At 38.7% G+C, this 15472-nt stretch overlaps 1 protein-coding gene across 1 annotated transcript in view; it reads right to left on the bottom strand.

The window, feature by feature from the left end:
- nt5e (5'-nucleotidase, ecto (CD73)) overlaps positions 1-15472 on the bottom strand; it is a 43607-nt gene that overhangs the window by 17569 nt on the left and 10566 nt on the right. The window contains exons 2-3 of the mRNA XM_036582366.1: positions 10969-11191; positions 10455-10643 (exon numbers count right to left, since the gene is read on the bottom strand). Of these exons, the coding sequence (XP_036438259.1) occupies positions 10455-10643; positions 10969-11191 (412 nt within the window). The remainder of the gene's footprint in view (positions 1-10454; positions 10644-10968; positions 11192-15472) is intronic.

Below are 15472 nucleotides of genomic sequence, written 5' to 3'. Positions count from 1 at the left end.
CCCCTACCCTGTGTCACCTTGCCCCTTAGAACTGAGTTACAAGGGGTAGTGGTTGAAATTTTCCCATATGAAATGGGACCCTCAAATAAAAAAGAACAGTACTTCATTAACAGCTACTAGCGCTGCTCTGTAGGCGACCCTGCCAGTCTGCAGTGACACCAGAGGAGGGTAAAGTTCAGCTCCTCACTGCTGGGCTTTAGTTACATTTAGGGAATCATATGCCTTCAAAGACAGGGGGACAATTATTTATTGCCCACCCCTAATTCCTCTGTGATTTGAAGCTGAAGTCAGATATTCACCATTTGCCTTCTTGTTTGAATTTTGCCTGAGGCGCCAGAATGTAATTGCTGCACCATTTAAGGTGGAACGGGAAATTAGCTAGATAGCTAGTGAGATATCAGCATACTACTAGCGATTTTTTATGCTTGTTATGAAGAAAAGGACCATAAATCCATTGAAACAACATTAAACTAAGATAATACAATGGATTCTTTAAGAGAGAAAATCTTTAAATTTCTTGTTTTTTTTGGTCACTTGTGTAGCCATCTTGTCGTTTTTTTCTCATAACACTCCACATGGAGTGAGCCTCTGAAAAGCCTTAGTTTAGAGGGCCATATAGCCCTAACACTTCACCCTATCTCAACAAAAATCAGTGAATGCGCAAACCAGAAGGCTAAGGGCTAAGTGGTAGGGGCAAGGGGTGAAATGGGATTGGGCCTTACAGTGTGTAGTGGAAAATATATCACCCCTGGCTCTGAAGGACTCTGGGAACACAAATCATGCCAAGGGATCATAATCAACAATAACTTTTATGGCCTTGCCTGGGAGCCAGCAGTCTGTGTTTATGCCGCTGCTGACCTCTTAGAAGCAGATTACCGTTTAAATCATGGCTTTCAGAGAATTCTGTAATGCAAAATCCAGAAACGCAAACGGCACAACCCCACAGTGGGTTCCTCCCATCCTTTCTGCCAGGAACATCTGCTAAGACACTGATTAATAGGATACTATGTATTTCCTACTGTACTGAACTGAATGTACTGGAGTAGATAATATTTCCCCTGAACTAAATTAGTTCAGCTCAGGAAAGACTTGGTAAAGAGCTTTAATGATCATCTTCCCAGCTGAATTAGGTGTATTAGTTTAAGACGTAAACCAGAAAAAAATATGGGAGAAAATTTTACTAGCATAAAATTGCTGTTTGATAACGATCCATGTATATTTATCAACACTCGGCTTCATGTTCATCGAGTGTCTATCTTGGTATGAAGAGCAGATCTTTTCTAAATAATAACTTGATAGTTTACTCTAATTTATACATAGTGAGAGAACACTCAGAGGTACATTGTGGCCACTGAGTACAAGTTAGCTACAGGGATATTTCCTCTACATGTCCAAAGTCTTAGAAGTTGGTTGCACTTACTGATTTTTACAATCCAGGTAAACCCAATTACAAATGCAGATACATCAGTCCCTAAAACTTTACTCCAAGTGGCATTTATCTGAAAACAGACAATTTCAACACTGTTATCTTCTTTTTGGCAGTATAAGTATTATTCCAAAAGACAGCTGTTGGGTTTCACATTCTTATCGTTTGAGCAGCTTCTTCAGATTTGCAGATCCAAAACACCTTTATACACTTCATGATTCCATCAATGAACACAAGCTCACTGACTGGTTCAGTCTGGTTAGAGTTCTTCTCCAGAACTTCCTCACACAGACAGTCTGGCATCGGTTTGATTGTGTTTTTCTCTGACGCAAACATCATGTTGTTAAACTTCATCAAAGTTTACCAATGGTTAAAATGACCAAATACTTTTTGGAGCCACTCTAGATAACTATGTTTGTAGTTCCTATGGAGCATGCTCCTGAAATGAACCAGGGTACTGACAGTGGTGCAATACTGTTTTCTTTTCAGTAAAGCAGCTCCTGCTCGAAGGCCTCTGCTGAAGAAGCTTTTCTCAAGACAGGTGGAAAAATACAGACCCACTGCATGGCAGGGAGAGGGGAAGTGGCCCACCTTAAAGAAAACAGCTCAGGTTCCTGTCAGAGCTCTTTAGAGGTTTATGCTGTTGTGAAATCTACATATTTTTACTGCAGTATTTTTTTGGGTGGGGTGATGGACTGGGTCTCCTCATTTTAAAGCCTGAAACCTGTTTTTTGACAGGTCAGTTAAAGTCCAATACTAAAAATAATGTTAAATATCAAGGTGAGGTCCACAGCAAGTATCTTGAAATACAGACGTGCAAAAGTATGGACAACCCTGGTCAAATGAAATACTTTATTGATTTTCTAAGAAAACATTTTGAGATCCACTTATTATGTATCTGGTTTTATGTTCCAATTAATTTTATATGACTATGTTCCAACATCTCTTTATTCCTGTAGAATTAAACAGGCTGTTTTGTTACTGTGCCCTTAAGAATGATACACTATATGGACAAAAGCATTGGGACACTTTTGGCACAACTGGGGTTCAAGTGTTTCAGCCACACTCATTGCTAACAGGTATATAAAATTAAGCACATAGCTTTGCAGTCTTGATAGACAAACACTGGCACTAGAATGGGTCAAACTGATGAGGCACTGTCATAGGATGACCCCTCTGCCACAAGTCAGCTTGTGAAATTTCTGTCCTGCTAGATCTGCCCCTGTCAACTGTAAGTGCTATTATTGAGAAATGGAAGCAGCTAGAAGCAACAACAACACAAAGCGGCACACAAACTTGCAAACTCCGAAATCCTAATGCTTCAGCAGACCAAGACATTTTGGACAATTGTATGCTTCCAACTTTGTGGGAACAGTTTGGGGAAGACCCTTTTCTGAAGTGCTATAGCTCGATATACATAAATGAGTTGTTTTTTCAAAGAAACAGTGAATTTAAACAGTGAGTTTTCCACAGTAGGGGCCCTTTAAATGTGCCATTTTCTACAAATTTCAGAGCACAATTTCTATTGAATCATGTGCAAAAGTTTGGGCGCCCAATGTTTTGTTGATTTGCTAAGTGCACGTATGCACATTTCAATGCACAATTACTGTTTATTTGCTGAATTTAACAAGGAGAAATATGGCCTGTGCAAAGATTATGGCACATTTTATATGTTATGCTTTGTTTGTTTACAATACATTAATCTCAAAAAATAAACAGAAATTGTGCACTGTGTTGTGTTGTGTTGTTCAAACTTTTGCATACATACATACATCATCTAAACCGCTTATCCTTCTCGGTCGCGGTGGGATGCTGGAGCCTATCCCAGCTGTCATTGGGCGGAAGGCAGGATACACCCTGGACAGGTCGCCAGTCCTTCACAGGGCAGACAGACAGACATACACATTCACACACTCACTCACACCTAGGGGCAATTTAGCACGTCCAATTGGCCTGACTGCATGTTTTTGGACTGTGGGAGGAAACCGGAGTACCCGGAGGAAACCCACACAGACACGGGGAGAACAGGCAAACTCCCTTTTGCATACAACTATATTAAATTTAACATAAATTTGGCGCGTCAGTTTGCAAAAAGCTTTCGACACTGCAGACCATCATCTGCTTGTCAAATGGCTGGACTGGTGTGGGGTGTAGCACGTAGCTGGTTTGTGTCTTAATTAAACAGAACTTTTCCAGTGAATTTTGAGGATCTGTTCTCCTCATCTCTCCAGTCAGTTGCGGGGTTCCTCAGGTGTCCATTTTAGGCCCAGTCTTATTCTCCATATACATCTTAACTCTTAACATATTGGAAAAAACAAAACTATAATAATAAAATATAAAATGTGTTTACTTATTTTTAATCAACAAAACATTTGAAAAGTCCCAAGCTTTTGCATATGACTGTAACCACGTGACTTCCTTCAGTAACGGTCATGTGTTCCAGGCATAATCATATGGTGTCATAAGCTTGTGGTTTTGTTATCAGAGGCCGGCATCTGAACTAAGGAATTCTACATTCTAAGAACATCACAGGATCTGCAGTGCATTGCTAGAATGTGCCACTGCTTCTCTGCTCTGAGAAATGAAAACAAAAGTGGACATTAGGGTGGAATGGACGATGAGTCCTGTTGGAGCAACAGAGAAATCTACACAGCAAATATTACAGTGTTAAAAAGTGACTTTTCACATTTGTACTGATAAGTAGTTTTGATTCTGGATGTGTCTTTTTCAGAGGACTGTAAGCACTAGGGGTGGGAATCTTTAGGCACCTCACGATTTGATTTTTTGAGGGCTGCGATGCGATTATAAAACGATTATCGATGCATCTCGATGCATCTTATTTTTCTATACAGCATTTCTATTTTCTTACTGTCTGAGGACTTGGTAATGTTAAAGCAAAGTATTTGTAATGATCCATAATGAATTTACTTCCAATGTCTTTTATTAATAAATCAAATGGAAGTGGTGTGGCAAGTGAACTAGAAGGCTCTCATTCACTGCTCTTGATTGGAGTTCATGAGACGCTGCTGCCACTCATCTGCGATAAAATGCGCAGTTACGGTGAAATAAGATCCAGTGACAGTGAATGACCACGCAGCGCGTTACAGCCGTCCGTTTTCTTTAGTGATTTTATCACTTCGGTTTTGGTCTCGTTGTAAAGATGGGAGGGGGGGTCGCTGTGTCAGTAAAATATCTTCGAGACGGGTCGTGTGCAACATAGCGAGAAAGCCCTGTTTCACAACGACGCCGCAGACTGCAGGTCGCATAGCAACGACGCGTTATTCGCATTTATAAGCAGCGCAGTTGGTTTCCTGGTATGTTAAATCTGCATCGAGAGACTGTCAAACACTAAAAAGTTGCGAAGATGTAGTCAGTTTCTCTTTTGAATTGTCCCGTTCCACCTTAAATGGTGCCGCATTTACATTGTGGCGCATGACTTCAGCCTCGTAAAACAGTCGAACGTTGAGACATATTACAATAAACTGCTCTACTCTCTACTTTTGAAGAAAGCTTTCCTGAGAGAGATGGGAGGAAAGCGGCTAAAGCTAAAGCTTAAAGCAGAGCGAAGTAAATCTGCGCTCTCGTTTATATTGTTTAGTCTATACTAGGACATTATCACATACTAAGACATACTGGACATCAAATGCTGTGGCTCCCGAGGTGGTTTGATTTTTGTTGAAAGGTCAAAATGGCTCTTCTTCGATTATGATTCAGAGGGCTGCGATGCAATTATAAAACGTGTGTGTTGTGACTCCTGACCTAACATGGCTTTAATGCAGAGGGAGCCGGTCGGATTTCTCGCTCATCCAGTAGTGTTTTTGTTATGTGCCGCCACAGACTGTCCAGGTGCTGCACTTACCCACTTCCAAGTTCTGCCTTTTGCATTCCGTCAACATTAAGTTATAAATGAAATATTTTGAAAATCGATTTTTGACATTTGTGAATCGATTCAGAATCGTTCACGTCCGCATCGCGATGCATCTAAGAATCGATTTTTTCCCACACCCCTAGTAAGCACCATGCTTTTGTAAGGACTTCAAATTCTGCTCTTTATTTATGGTGCTTGGGGGGAAGATTCTTACCATTCCTTGCAAGTTTTTTTAGTATCTGTTAATTAGCTTTTATTCTTCTTCTGAAAGGTTTTATGAGACTGTTTTATGAGCAATTATGTCTGCGTTTTTATTATTTATGCCCTAAAGCAATGTGTGGCATCACCACAATAACCAGCATTACAACACAAACAGTCAGGGCAGCATCTGCAGTCGAGACACAATCAACCATCTTCCCTCAAGAAACTTCCATTATCACCAGGAATATTTGGGTCTTTTCAGCTTCTGGCTGTCATAACTTACCTATAAAGCTGGCATGAATAATTTGAGCATTGAGTATTTGTTTGAAAGCTTCGTTGGTAAAACTTCCAATGAATGCTTATTCATAATTCATTATAAATGCATTTATAAGGTGTTATAAGGCATGCATGTTGCTTCACGTCTGAATAATAACAATGTGTAAAACAGACTCTTTGATGGACTTGTAGAGTGACTTTCCTACACACATGCATTTTGCATATGATTATCTCACTTCTTTTAAAGCCTGTAAAGAGCACTTATAATGTTCTATAAGGTTCTATGCACTGAAGTGAACATTCAAAAGACAGCTTAAATCTCTAAGTAGTGGCATAAAGTGCATTACAACATGAGTGTCTACAATGTTCTTATGAAAGATATTATGCATATAATGCATTTTGGAACCTGACTCTGTAAAGGCTTATACTCTTGCTTTATAAAGTGTTATGCATGTAATGGTAACTATTTAAGAGTCATTATGTAAGCCTGGTATTACAAGGCATTGTGTGTAACACCTTACACGCAAGATGAATACAGAATAGGAAGTGTTGCTGCTTAGTCTTTTCCAGGCTTGCCACATGGCCATTTACAGTTTTTCTCAATTGCTAACAAGCCTTTTCAGTGCCGAGCTCTTTATTCCAAAACACAGCACAACACACTGTTAAGACCAGTGTTTGGCGCATCAATTTGCAAAAAGCTTTCGACACTGCAGACCACCATCTGCTTGTCAAATGGCTGGACTGGTGTGGGGTGTAGCACGTAGCTGGTTTGTGTCTTATATTAAACATAGAACTTTTCCAGTGAATACTGAAGACCTGTTCTCCCCCACCTCTCCAGTCACTTGTGGGGTTCCGCAGGGGTCTGTTTTAAGTTCATTCTTATTCTCTATACACATGTTAACTCTTGACCATATTGTTGTATGTATGAAGTGTGGCTTGGCAATAAAGACATTACATGATTGCCTCCTTGATATCAAAGACTAGAGGGTTAAACGTTTTTACAGCTTAATGAGAGTGAGTCAGGGCACATCCTGTTTGGTTCCTCTGATCTGATCAGTGACTACCTTGGAAAACTGGTTAACCTAGTGTCATATAAAACCTTAGATAAAAAACCTTGGAACCACCTTTGACCTAGTCATGAGTTTTTCATTCACTGTAAAAAATGTTTTTTCAGTTCAGCCCCAAAGTACTTCAAATAAATACTTCCAATGAAACACAAAGCAAAATTTTAGTTCAGATGACCAAAATCAGTATCTGCAATCAATTGAAACCTCTAAAACAAATCAACTTCCGCCCTGTTCCACTTCACAGCATTGATTATATAATCATCCAAAGAATAATAAACTAACTGCAAAACTACAGAGTAAATAACTCTTTATTAAGTCATAGATTTATCAAATAGTGAACCTATCTTGGTGCCAACTGTTGTTAGTGACTGTGCTGTGAGCGAAACAGTATACTGACTGTAAGAACACTAGTGGTGATGTTTTGATGGAGGGAATTTATTTGGAGATGCCTCTGCAGTGTTTTTATAGCTGTGACCAATTAGGTTATAAATAAACAGCTGGGCTGAGCTTCATGTTTCTGCAGAGAAGAGTGTGAAGAATTTCGTAAATGTAAACTTGGCATTAAAAAATGTTTCAAAGTGATCGTAAAAACGTAAGCTCGAAGAGCACAGAATGCTAAGAACTCATAAGAGCACTTAAAAAGAGAACGCCACTGATTTTTCAACATTTCAGCACAATTCTCTGGTCGTAAACAAAGACATTCAGAGCGACTGGATGTGAAGTGCTTCATCAGAGTTGTTCACAGTGGTGGTCATGGGGACTAGATGTCTGAAGTGTTTAATGCCTCTGAAAGCCTCACAGAAAGTTATTATATCGCTGTTCTCGGAACAAAACCTCGTATCTCCAAAATGGTAACTTTACAGGAGAAGGAAAAAACATACTGTACTTTAAATGTAAGTCAATGGAACCAGACTTTTTCCAAGTTCTTTTGGGTTGTTTCTTTTAGTCCATTCATCATGAAGTTTACATACAATGTAAAGGGCAACAGGTATTTTCAAATTATGTCAAAAACTGAAAAATGTCAAAAATAGAGATACAAGGTTTTCTTCCGACAGCAGCGATATGGTTACAAATATCTTACCTGAGAAACGATACATTGTTTACAACAGTTTTAAAATAAGATTTTGGGGTAAAACTTTTGGTAACAGTTTCTATGAAGCATAAGTAGTTATAAATGTGCTTGTAACTCTTTGTAACTTGGTAACAATGCTTTGTAAGCATACCTACAGACCAGGGGTCACTAACAGGCAGACCACGGTCTGAATCACACAGGGGAGGGATGAGGTGAGAAACAGCAGTTGGAGAAGAAAATGAGGCAGATTATTCTACATGGTGTGCTCTTAAAATTGAAAACTGACCATAAATGTTGTTGAAATATGACTGAATTGTACTTGTATTTGATTTGACATGCAGTTGTTGACTACATTAGATGTTGATATACCTACTTGGCTACTTCAGTGCACAGTTTATGGCTCAAAAGGCTCAAATCAAATTTCTAAAGGGTTTAGGACTCATTTTAGAAAGATGGACTGGTAGTAGAAAGTAGAGTTACTTATATGAAGATGCTGCTTACTTATATTAAACAATGATTGTTAAATACTAATTGTTAAAAACACTGTTTGAAAGTACCTAGCCAATTATTTTGAGAGATATTCAAACTCATTAAGCAAGAGGTAGTTTCACAAATTTTACTACAATTAGGTTTACACTGGGTTCAGAAAGATGATTTGCCAACATGACAGCAAGCAGACAGTAGTTTTTATTTGCACTCTCTGAGAGCACTTAACAGAAATGAACTAACAAAAAACCCAGCCTGCCGTCTGCCTGATGTGAAGTGTTTTTGTGCTGTCTACTCTGTGTTTTATGTGGTGAGGACTATAATGGAAAGAAGCTTGAGGGCTTTATTGCATTTTAATCATCGATGATATAACATGTAACAGCTGCTCTGCGATAACATATGTATTTTTATCCCTAACACTGCTGTTATGTAGTGGTCTGCACAGACTTGTATATTAATACCTGCATCTGCCCGATTCAACCACTAATCATGTCCACCATGCCTGTGGAATGTAGTGTGATTCTTGCCCACTCCCACCTGCAAAACCTAGCACCATTTCTGCAATCAGCTGGTACAACCACACACCATAACCACCCACACCTGTCTACTTTGGGCTGTGCTTGTGGTCGTTGTCAACTCCCACCTGTGTTTGCTGTAATCATATGTGGGACATGTCTGCATAAACCCCACCTTCAGACCCATCACACCTCCGCACGCCCAGCAGCACCAATAAACGCTTCAATGTTGCAAAAGAAAAGTAAATATTTTGTGTATTTTCGGCTCATCAATGCCACGTTAACTTGTGGACCTCTACTGTTATGTTTGGACCTCTACTGTTATGTTCAACTGTAAGCAATAATGTTCCTGGATCAAGTTGACCCGATAAATGTTTAACCATCTGAAAGTAGTTAACCCCTTAAATGGCCAGGGCCCGCCGGTGGGTCCAGACTTTCATTACACACTTCTATTACCGAAAAATAGCTTGACCAATATGCACTGAAGTCCCTGTAGTTACTGACTAATAATGTAACATTTGAGGCGATGAGGCTTTTATTTAAATCTGAATTTAGAGTCCAGAAACTGAGTAGCAGAGATGCGTAGAGCAGATAAGTCCGTGAGGAAACAAAACAGAGGGAAAGCAAACAGAGCACAACAAAACTAAACACAAAGGAAAACAAACTCAACAGCTCAAAGCCTGAAACAAGACTGAAGAAAACTCAAAACAGGGAAGAACAAACTAAGAGGTCACACTGACAATGCAAGACAAAGGGACTGAGCAAACACAAGGGTAGAAATACACTGAGGGGTAACAAGAAACACCTGGGACTAATGAGAGGGCTGGCCTACAGACAGGTAGCAGGACCAGGGAGGAGACACAGACCAAAACGACAACAAAAGCACATGGCCTACGTAAACAAAAGCACATGGAACACGAGGGACGATAAACAAAGGCAGACACAGACATAAACAAAGAAAGACAAAGACTTCATGTTACAAATAAGCCTAAGAGTGTAATAAGCCTTGGATTTTAAGGGGTTAATAAATATAATTTTTTCCAAACTTTCTTTTAACTAAATTAACATTAATTTAATCAATATTTAGTGTATTCAAGTTTTTCACCCATTACAGATCATAGTTTACTTAAAACAATTTACTCATTTTTTATTGAAATAATTTTCAAATTATTTCATATTATCTATTTAAAAGGCATTGTAATGAACAGTGACACTACTAGTGTTACTACATGTTTATAGTTCATCATTAGAGCCTTACAACACATATTTATCAGCACATTTACAATAGATAATGAATATGGGCTTCATAGAAAGTGTTAACAACCTTCTTTTCATGGAGAAAACGCACATTTTTTGGATTTGGATCTACATTACATATAAAAAACCCAGAAGAGACATGTAGGTTGGCTGGTGGCTGTAAAATATATCTGTGTTGTAGACATTGTGACCCCTGGCTCCCATCACCACCATTGTAAAGAGTCGGTAAAGTTCTCTACAACAAACCTTTTCAAAGCTCCATTGTTTTTGCTGAAACTGAATGTACCTGTGTACAAGAACGTGTTGGTGTGTCCTCCGATGACCACGTCCACCCCCCGCACCTTCTTGGCGATCTCCTTGTCCACAGTGAATCCAGAGTGGCCCAGAGCGATGATCTTGTTAACACCTTGAGTGGTCAGTTTGTCCACCTCACGCTGCAAGGCCGTGATCTCGTCTTCAAAAAGCAGGTGTGGTCCTAAGGCCACAAGGAGCTCAGAATGAAATGATTTTCGAAACTTAGGGTAGAAGTTTCTAATAGTTTTATGGCAAAAGGCTGAAAGGTGACTTTGATAAGGTGTTACAGTGCGAACTTGGCAAACTCCAGGACTTATAAATCAGTACCATAAAAAAAGCACTATGAATGTGATCTTGATATCCCAAAGGAGAATTTATAGGAATATTTGGCTGCCCTGCCAACAATTTGAAGTGAGAATTAAAAAAAAAAACAGATAAACACTGAGTTGCCTACCAATAGATGACATATTAATCATCAGATTAATGCTCAGTGAAGATAAGCTTACCTGGGAGAGACAGGGCGGGCGTCTCCTTCGAGGTGTATCCCACTATGCCCACCTTCTCAGAGTTGACAGTCAAGATTTTGTAGGCCAAGTAATATCCACTTATCGTTGGTGCGAGAGTGTTATCAGGCTTTATGTTAGCGCTGAGCACTGTGCAGTTCACCTCCTGAAGGAAGGGCTTAATCAGACCCTCCACTCCATTATCAAACTCATGGTTCCCCAGAGCCTAAAAGCGCAAACAGAAATAAGAAATGTCATGAAATACACAGTACTGTGTCAGAGTTTTTCACAACATTCCTACTGAGGTGCAGCTCTCCTGCTAACCATCATGCCAGTTAGCCAGCTAACGCTATCAGTCACTTCACGCCATGCTAATATGTCAAGGTCACCTACAGGTACAAAAACCATGAACTGTTGATTTGAATATTAATGGAATACATCTTTATATACTGCTTCACAATAAATCACTGCCATCGTTTATTTAATCTACCTTTTGTACCCGTTAACATGACAACAGACCTAGCAAGGATGCTAGCTAGCTAGTTTGCTGGTGTTGTCTACAGTATCTCTCAAAATAAGTAAAATGAAACATTAATATATGGTCAAAAACATTAAACACACAAATTAAGTTAATGTGCGTCACTGTTTCATTGCAGTTGCACTGTATAGCAAAGGATGGCAGCAGATTGTAAAAACAAAAAGATTTCATGTCCTCCATGCCAGCTGAAGCACTTTCCTGCTCGATGATGTGTTTCCTGTTACTATTGCACAAGCTCTCCGCCTCCTAATAAGATTTAGTGGAAAAATCTAAAAGGTCTTATGCAATTCCATTAAATCAGTTTTGGATTTATCCATATTGGGTTGCTTCTAATGAATATAAATAAGGAAAGTATATTTTTATGTTTTATGTAAAATATTTGCTTAATGTTTATGATGGCCATAAATCATTTTTTGAGTGGAGATAGATTCATATATATCATTTAATAGATTAATATTAGCAATATAGGGGGTTTTTGGCTGCCTCTATATGCTTCACCTTGATTTAATGTGAACCTTCATGCATTGCAATGACCCCAAACACACAAAAAAAACCCACAGTGGCTCTTGTTCGTCTGCCCAGTGTTGGCTGGGTCTTCCTTACTCACTGACATCCTTATGTTTTCTTATTGTTCTTGCTGTTTGAAGAAAATTTACACTGAATTTTCTATTTTTTTAATTAAACAGTAAAGATGCAAACAACATCATTCGGAGTGGTTTGGTGTGAAATGCTCTGTTCTAGAGAAACTTACAGAGTCAGAATTGTTCACAGTGGTGGTGATAGGAACCAGACGTCTGAAGAGTGTAATGGCGCTTAAAGCTCCCTCACAGAAAGTGAGTACATGAAATGAATACTCTGCCTGATTTGGCCGTTTTTTAAGCAATTCATGGTGGAGGGGTACATTAGTATAAGAAAAAACAGTCCCGAAGGAAGATTCGTCTGATTTGCAACTCTTTTACCATCATCAATGTTACATAAAAACTCAGAAGACGTGTGTAGGTTCACTGGTGTTTTTAGATCATTAATAAAATGGCATATTTGTCTTGTAGTCATGGCGACCCCTGGTTCCTATCACCACCACTGCAAAGAGACCTGAATCCGTACAGTCAACCATTTCACACCAAATGAAATAGAAATGTAAAAATATCATCTTATCAAAATCTGAAGTGTTCCATTACTTAACAGTCTTGTTCTAAGAAAAGTAAAAGTAAAACCGTTTATTTTTTACATTTGTCTGGTTTTGCTCACTGTTTGATCCAAAAAGATGGAAAAAGCTCAGAAGTGCAAACAAACTTGAGCCTTCAAAACTGTTCAAAAGAAGTCAGTGTTTTAAATAAAATCCTATTTCGTTGGAGATAAATATATAGAGTGACTCTATTATGTTAGTCCTGAGTAACTTCACGTCTCAAATAATTAATCTACAACCCCAGTTCCAAAAGAGTTGGGACGCTGTGCAAAATGTAAATAAAAACAAAATGCAATGATGTGCAAATCATTTAAACACTATATTTCATATTTGGAGGGTTATGAAATGAAAAATACGATAAAAGAAGACCTCGAACTGTTGAACAGCTGAAATCCTGCAGCAAACAAGAATGTTAAAACATTTCACTTTCAAAACTACAGCAGTGTCTCCTCAGTTCCCAAACGCTCACATTCTTGTTAAAAGAAGAGGTGATGAAACACAGTAAACAGGCCCCCGTCCCAACTTTTTTGGTGTTGTTGGCATCAAATTCAAATTCAAATTCTAGCATAAGATTATATTTTTTAGATTCTTTTCCAGTGTGTTTTTACAACCCTGATTTTTATATGAATTTGTTACTAATAAAACTGTAAAATTATGGAATGTTCCTTATATATATGAACAAATTATTCTATTGTATTTGTAGAATATGTCCAGAATATGTACTGTAATTTAACAGAATTTTCCATTAAATGAGTCATGGAATTGTCTGTTAATTTTACAGAAAATATACCAGAATTTTTACCAGCACATTTCCTGTTTCTTTCATGGACTTCTTTTCAGTGTTCTAAGCTGTAGAAGCTTCTTAAACGACTGAAAAAGCTGTTTGGCAATAAAAAATTAAGCAGTGATAAAATTAATATCGGGAATGACTCCTTTCAACTGTGGTGATCAAAATTTAGGCTAAAACCTGACACAACATTTCTCTAACCAGATTTTTACCGATATTGTTTATCACATTTAAATGATATCAGTTTCTTGCTTCTTTGAAAATATTTGAAATATTGAATAACGCATCTACAAATACCCTTTGGCGTGTTATTTATAATATCTAAATCCCTACTGCATAAGTTATTATTGAATATACAGTAAGAAAAATGAAATATGAAATGTGAATCAAGTCACTGCGTAACTGTAACACTGCATCATTAGTTACGTAACTGCATTTAAATAATAATGTACAGCAAAACAGCATCACTGTAGGTTATCACTTCTGAAGGTTAATACTTCAAAGCATTGCCCTTCAAAGTTTAACAAAAGGGCTTTCAAAGCTTCAAACCTCACTATTCTCTTTGATAAGCAGAACCAAAACAATGCTTACAGTCCAGCTGATCTAAGCACGTGTGCCAAAACACACGTGTGCTCTGGGAGATTTACTGTCCTGCTGAGTTTACCAGTCAAAATCTAGCACATCTGCTACAGTACCAGCATGGGCGTTGTTGTTCAGTGTGACTTCAGAGTGACTTATTACACACTAACGTTTATTATTCGGTGACTACAGGGACATCAGTGTAAACTGGCTGAGCTATTCTTAGGTTATACAAGTGTGTAATAAAACTTTGGGTGGCCCCTGGCCATTTAAGGGGCTAACTCTTTAAACTGTTAATCTAACAGAGCACATATGGGCAACAAGAAACACCTGTCGTTCACATGTTCTGATATTTGTTCTCACTTGAAAAATGGCTGGGTTCACATACAAGGTGTCATGGACAGTGAGTGGACACAGCGTTTAAAGGTGCTTAAACACTCCAGCAGCACTGCTGTGTCGAAAACAGCAAGGTGGTCTATTTTCCTGCAGGGGGGGGTTCAAACGTGCAGGGCCGAAACACACCGATTGCTGGCATCACTCACCACTGCCACTGGAGCTGGACTGTTTATGTTGCCTGGGAGATGCCGCTGTCAATCATTTTACATATATTAAAGCATTAATTCTTTCCTGAAATATTGTGTATTTTATCAAGGAACAATGAACAAATGATAACACAGCACTGATTAAAACCTTTGCTTTACTTTTTGGTCACTAAATTACCACCGAGCCTTATTTAGCACCAGTCCAGTGGTGCCCCTGTTCTCACACTGGGGCTGACTCTCAAATGGCTCCCTGTTCCCTACATAGTGCACTACGAAAGAAATTTAAAGCCCAACAGTGCAAAATATAGCTAAGAAATAGTCATTTGGGATCTATCCATACTCGATAAATGATGCACTATTTGGCTGTAGAGACTAGAATTTCTAATCTTTCATAACTAGCACACTATTTAGGGAGTACAGAGCCGATTGGGATTCAGCCTGGGTTTGACGCTACTTCTGACTAAAACACAGACATCTGAAGCGCGTAATCCATTCAAGTGACATTTTTTAGACTATTATTTTGTCAGTTTGCAGTAAATCATACCGTAAGTACTGTAATTCAAGCCTGTGATATTAATGATGGAGTTGTTTAGGCTGTTGGCTAGCTAACCAGCCCAGTTTTTAAACAAAAACGGACAGCACAAGGGTTTTTTGTGATGTGGTGCAGTTATACACATTTCAGTAGCTGTTGGAGGCCATAGCTGTGCATATATTGGGGATTTTACAACAGCTCCAAACGCGGCTCAGCCAGTCAGATTTTAGGACCGGAACAAATACATATATTAAAGAAAAATCAAATATATATATAGATAATCTCCTCCACACAAAACCTCTTCCACAATAAATAATCCCCACAGGCCCCCTATAGAAGAGGT

The sequence above is a fragment of the Colossoma macropomum genome, unplaced genomic scaffold (assembly GCF_904425465.1).
Source record: "Colossoma macropomum unplaced genomic scaffold, Colossoma_macropomum, whole genome shotgun sequence".
Classification (NCBI taxonomy): Eukaryota; Metazoa; Chordata; class Actinopteri; order Characiformes; family Serrasalmidae; genus Colossoma; species Colossoma macropomum.
The sequence above is the reverse complement of the archived record's forward strand: the minus strand, read 5'-3'. Positions and strand labels throughout refer to the sequence as shown.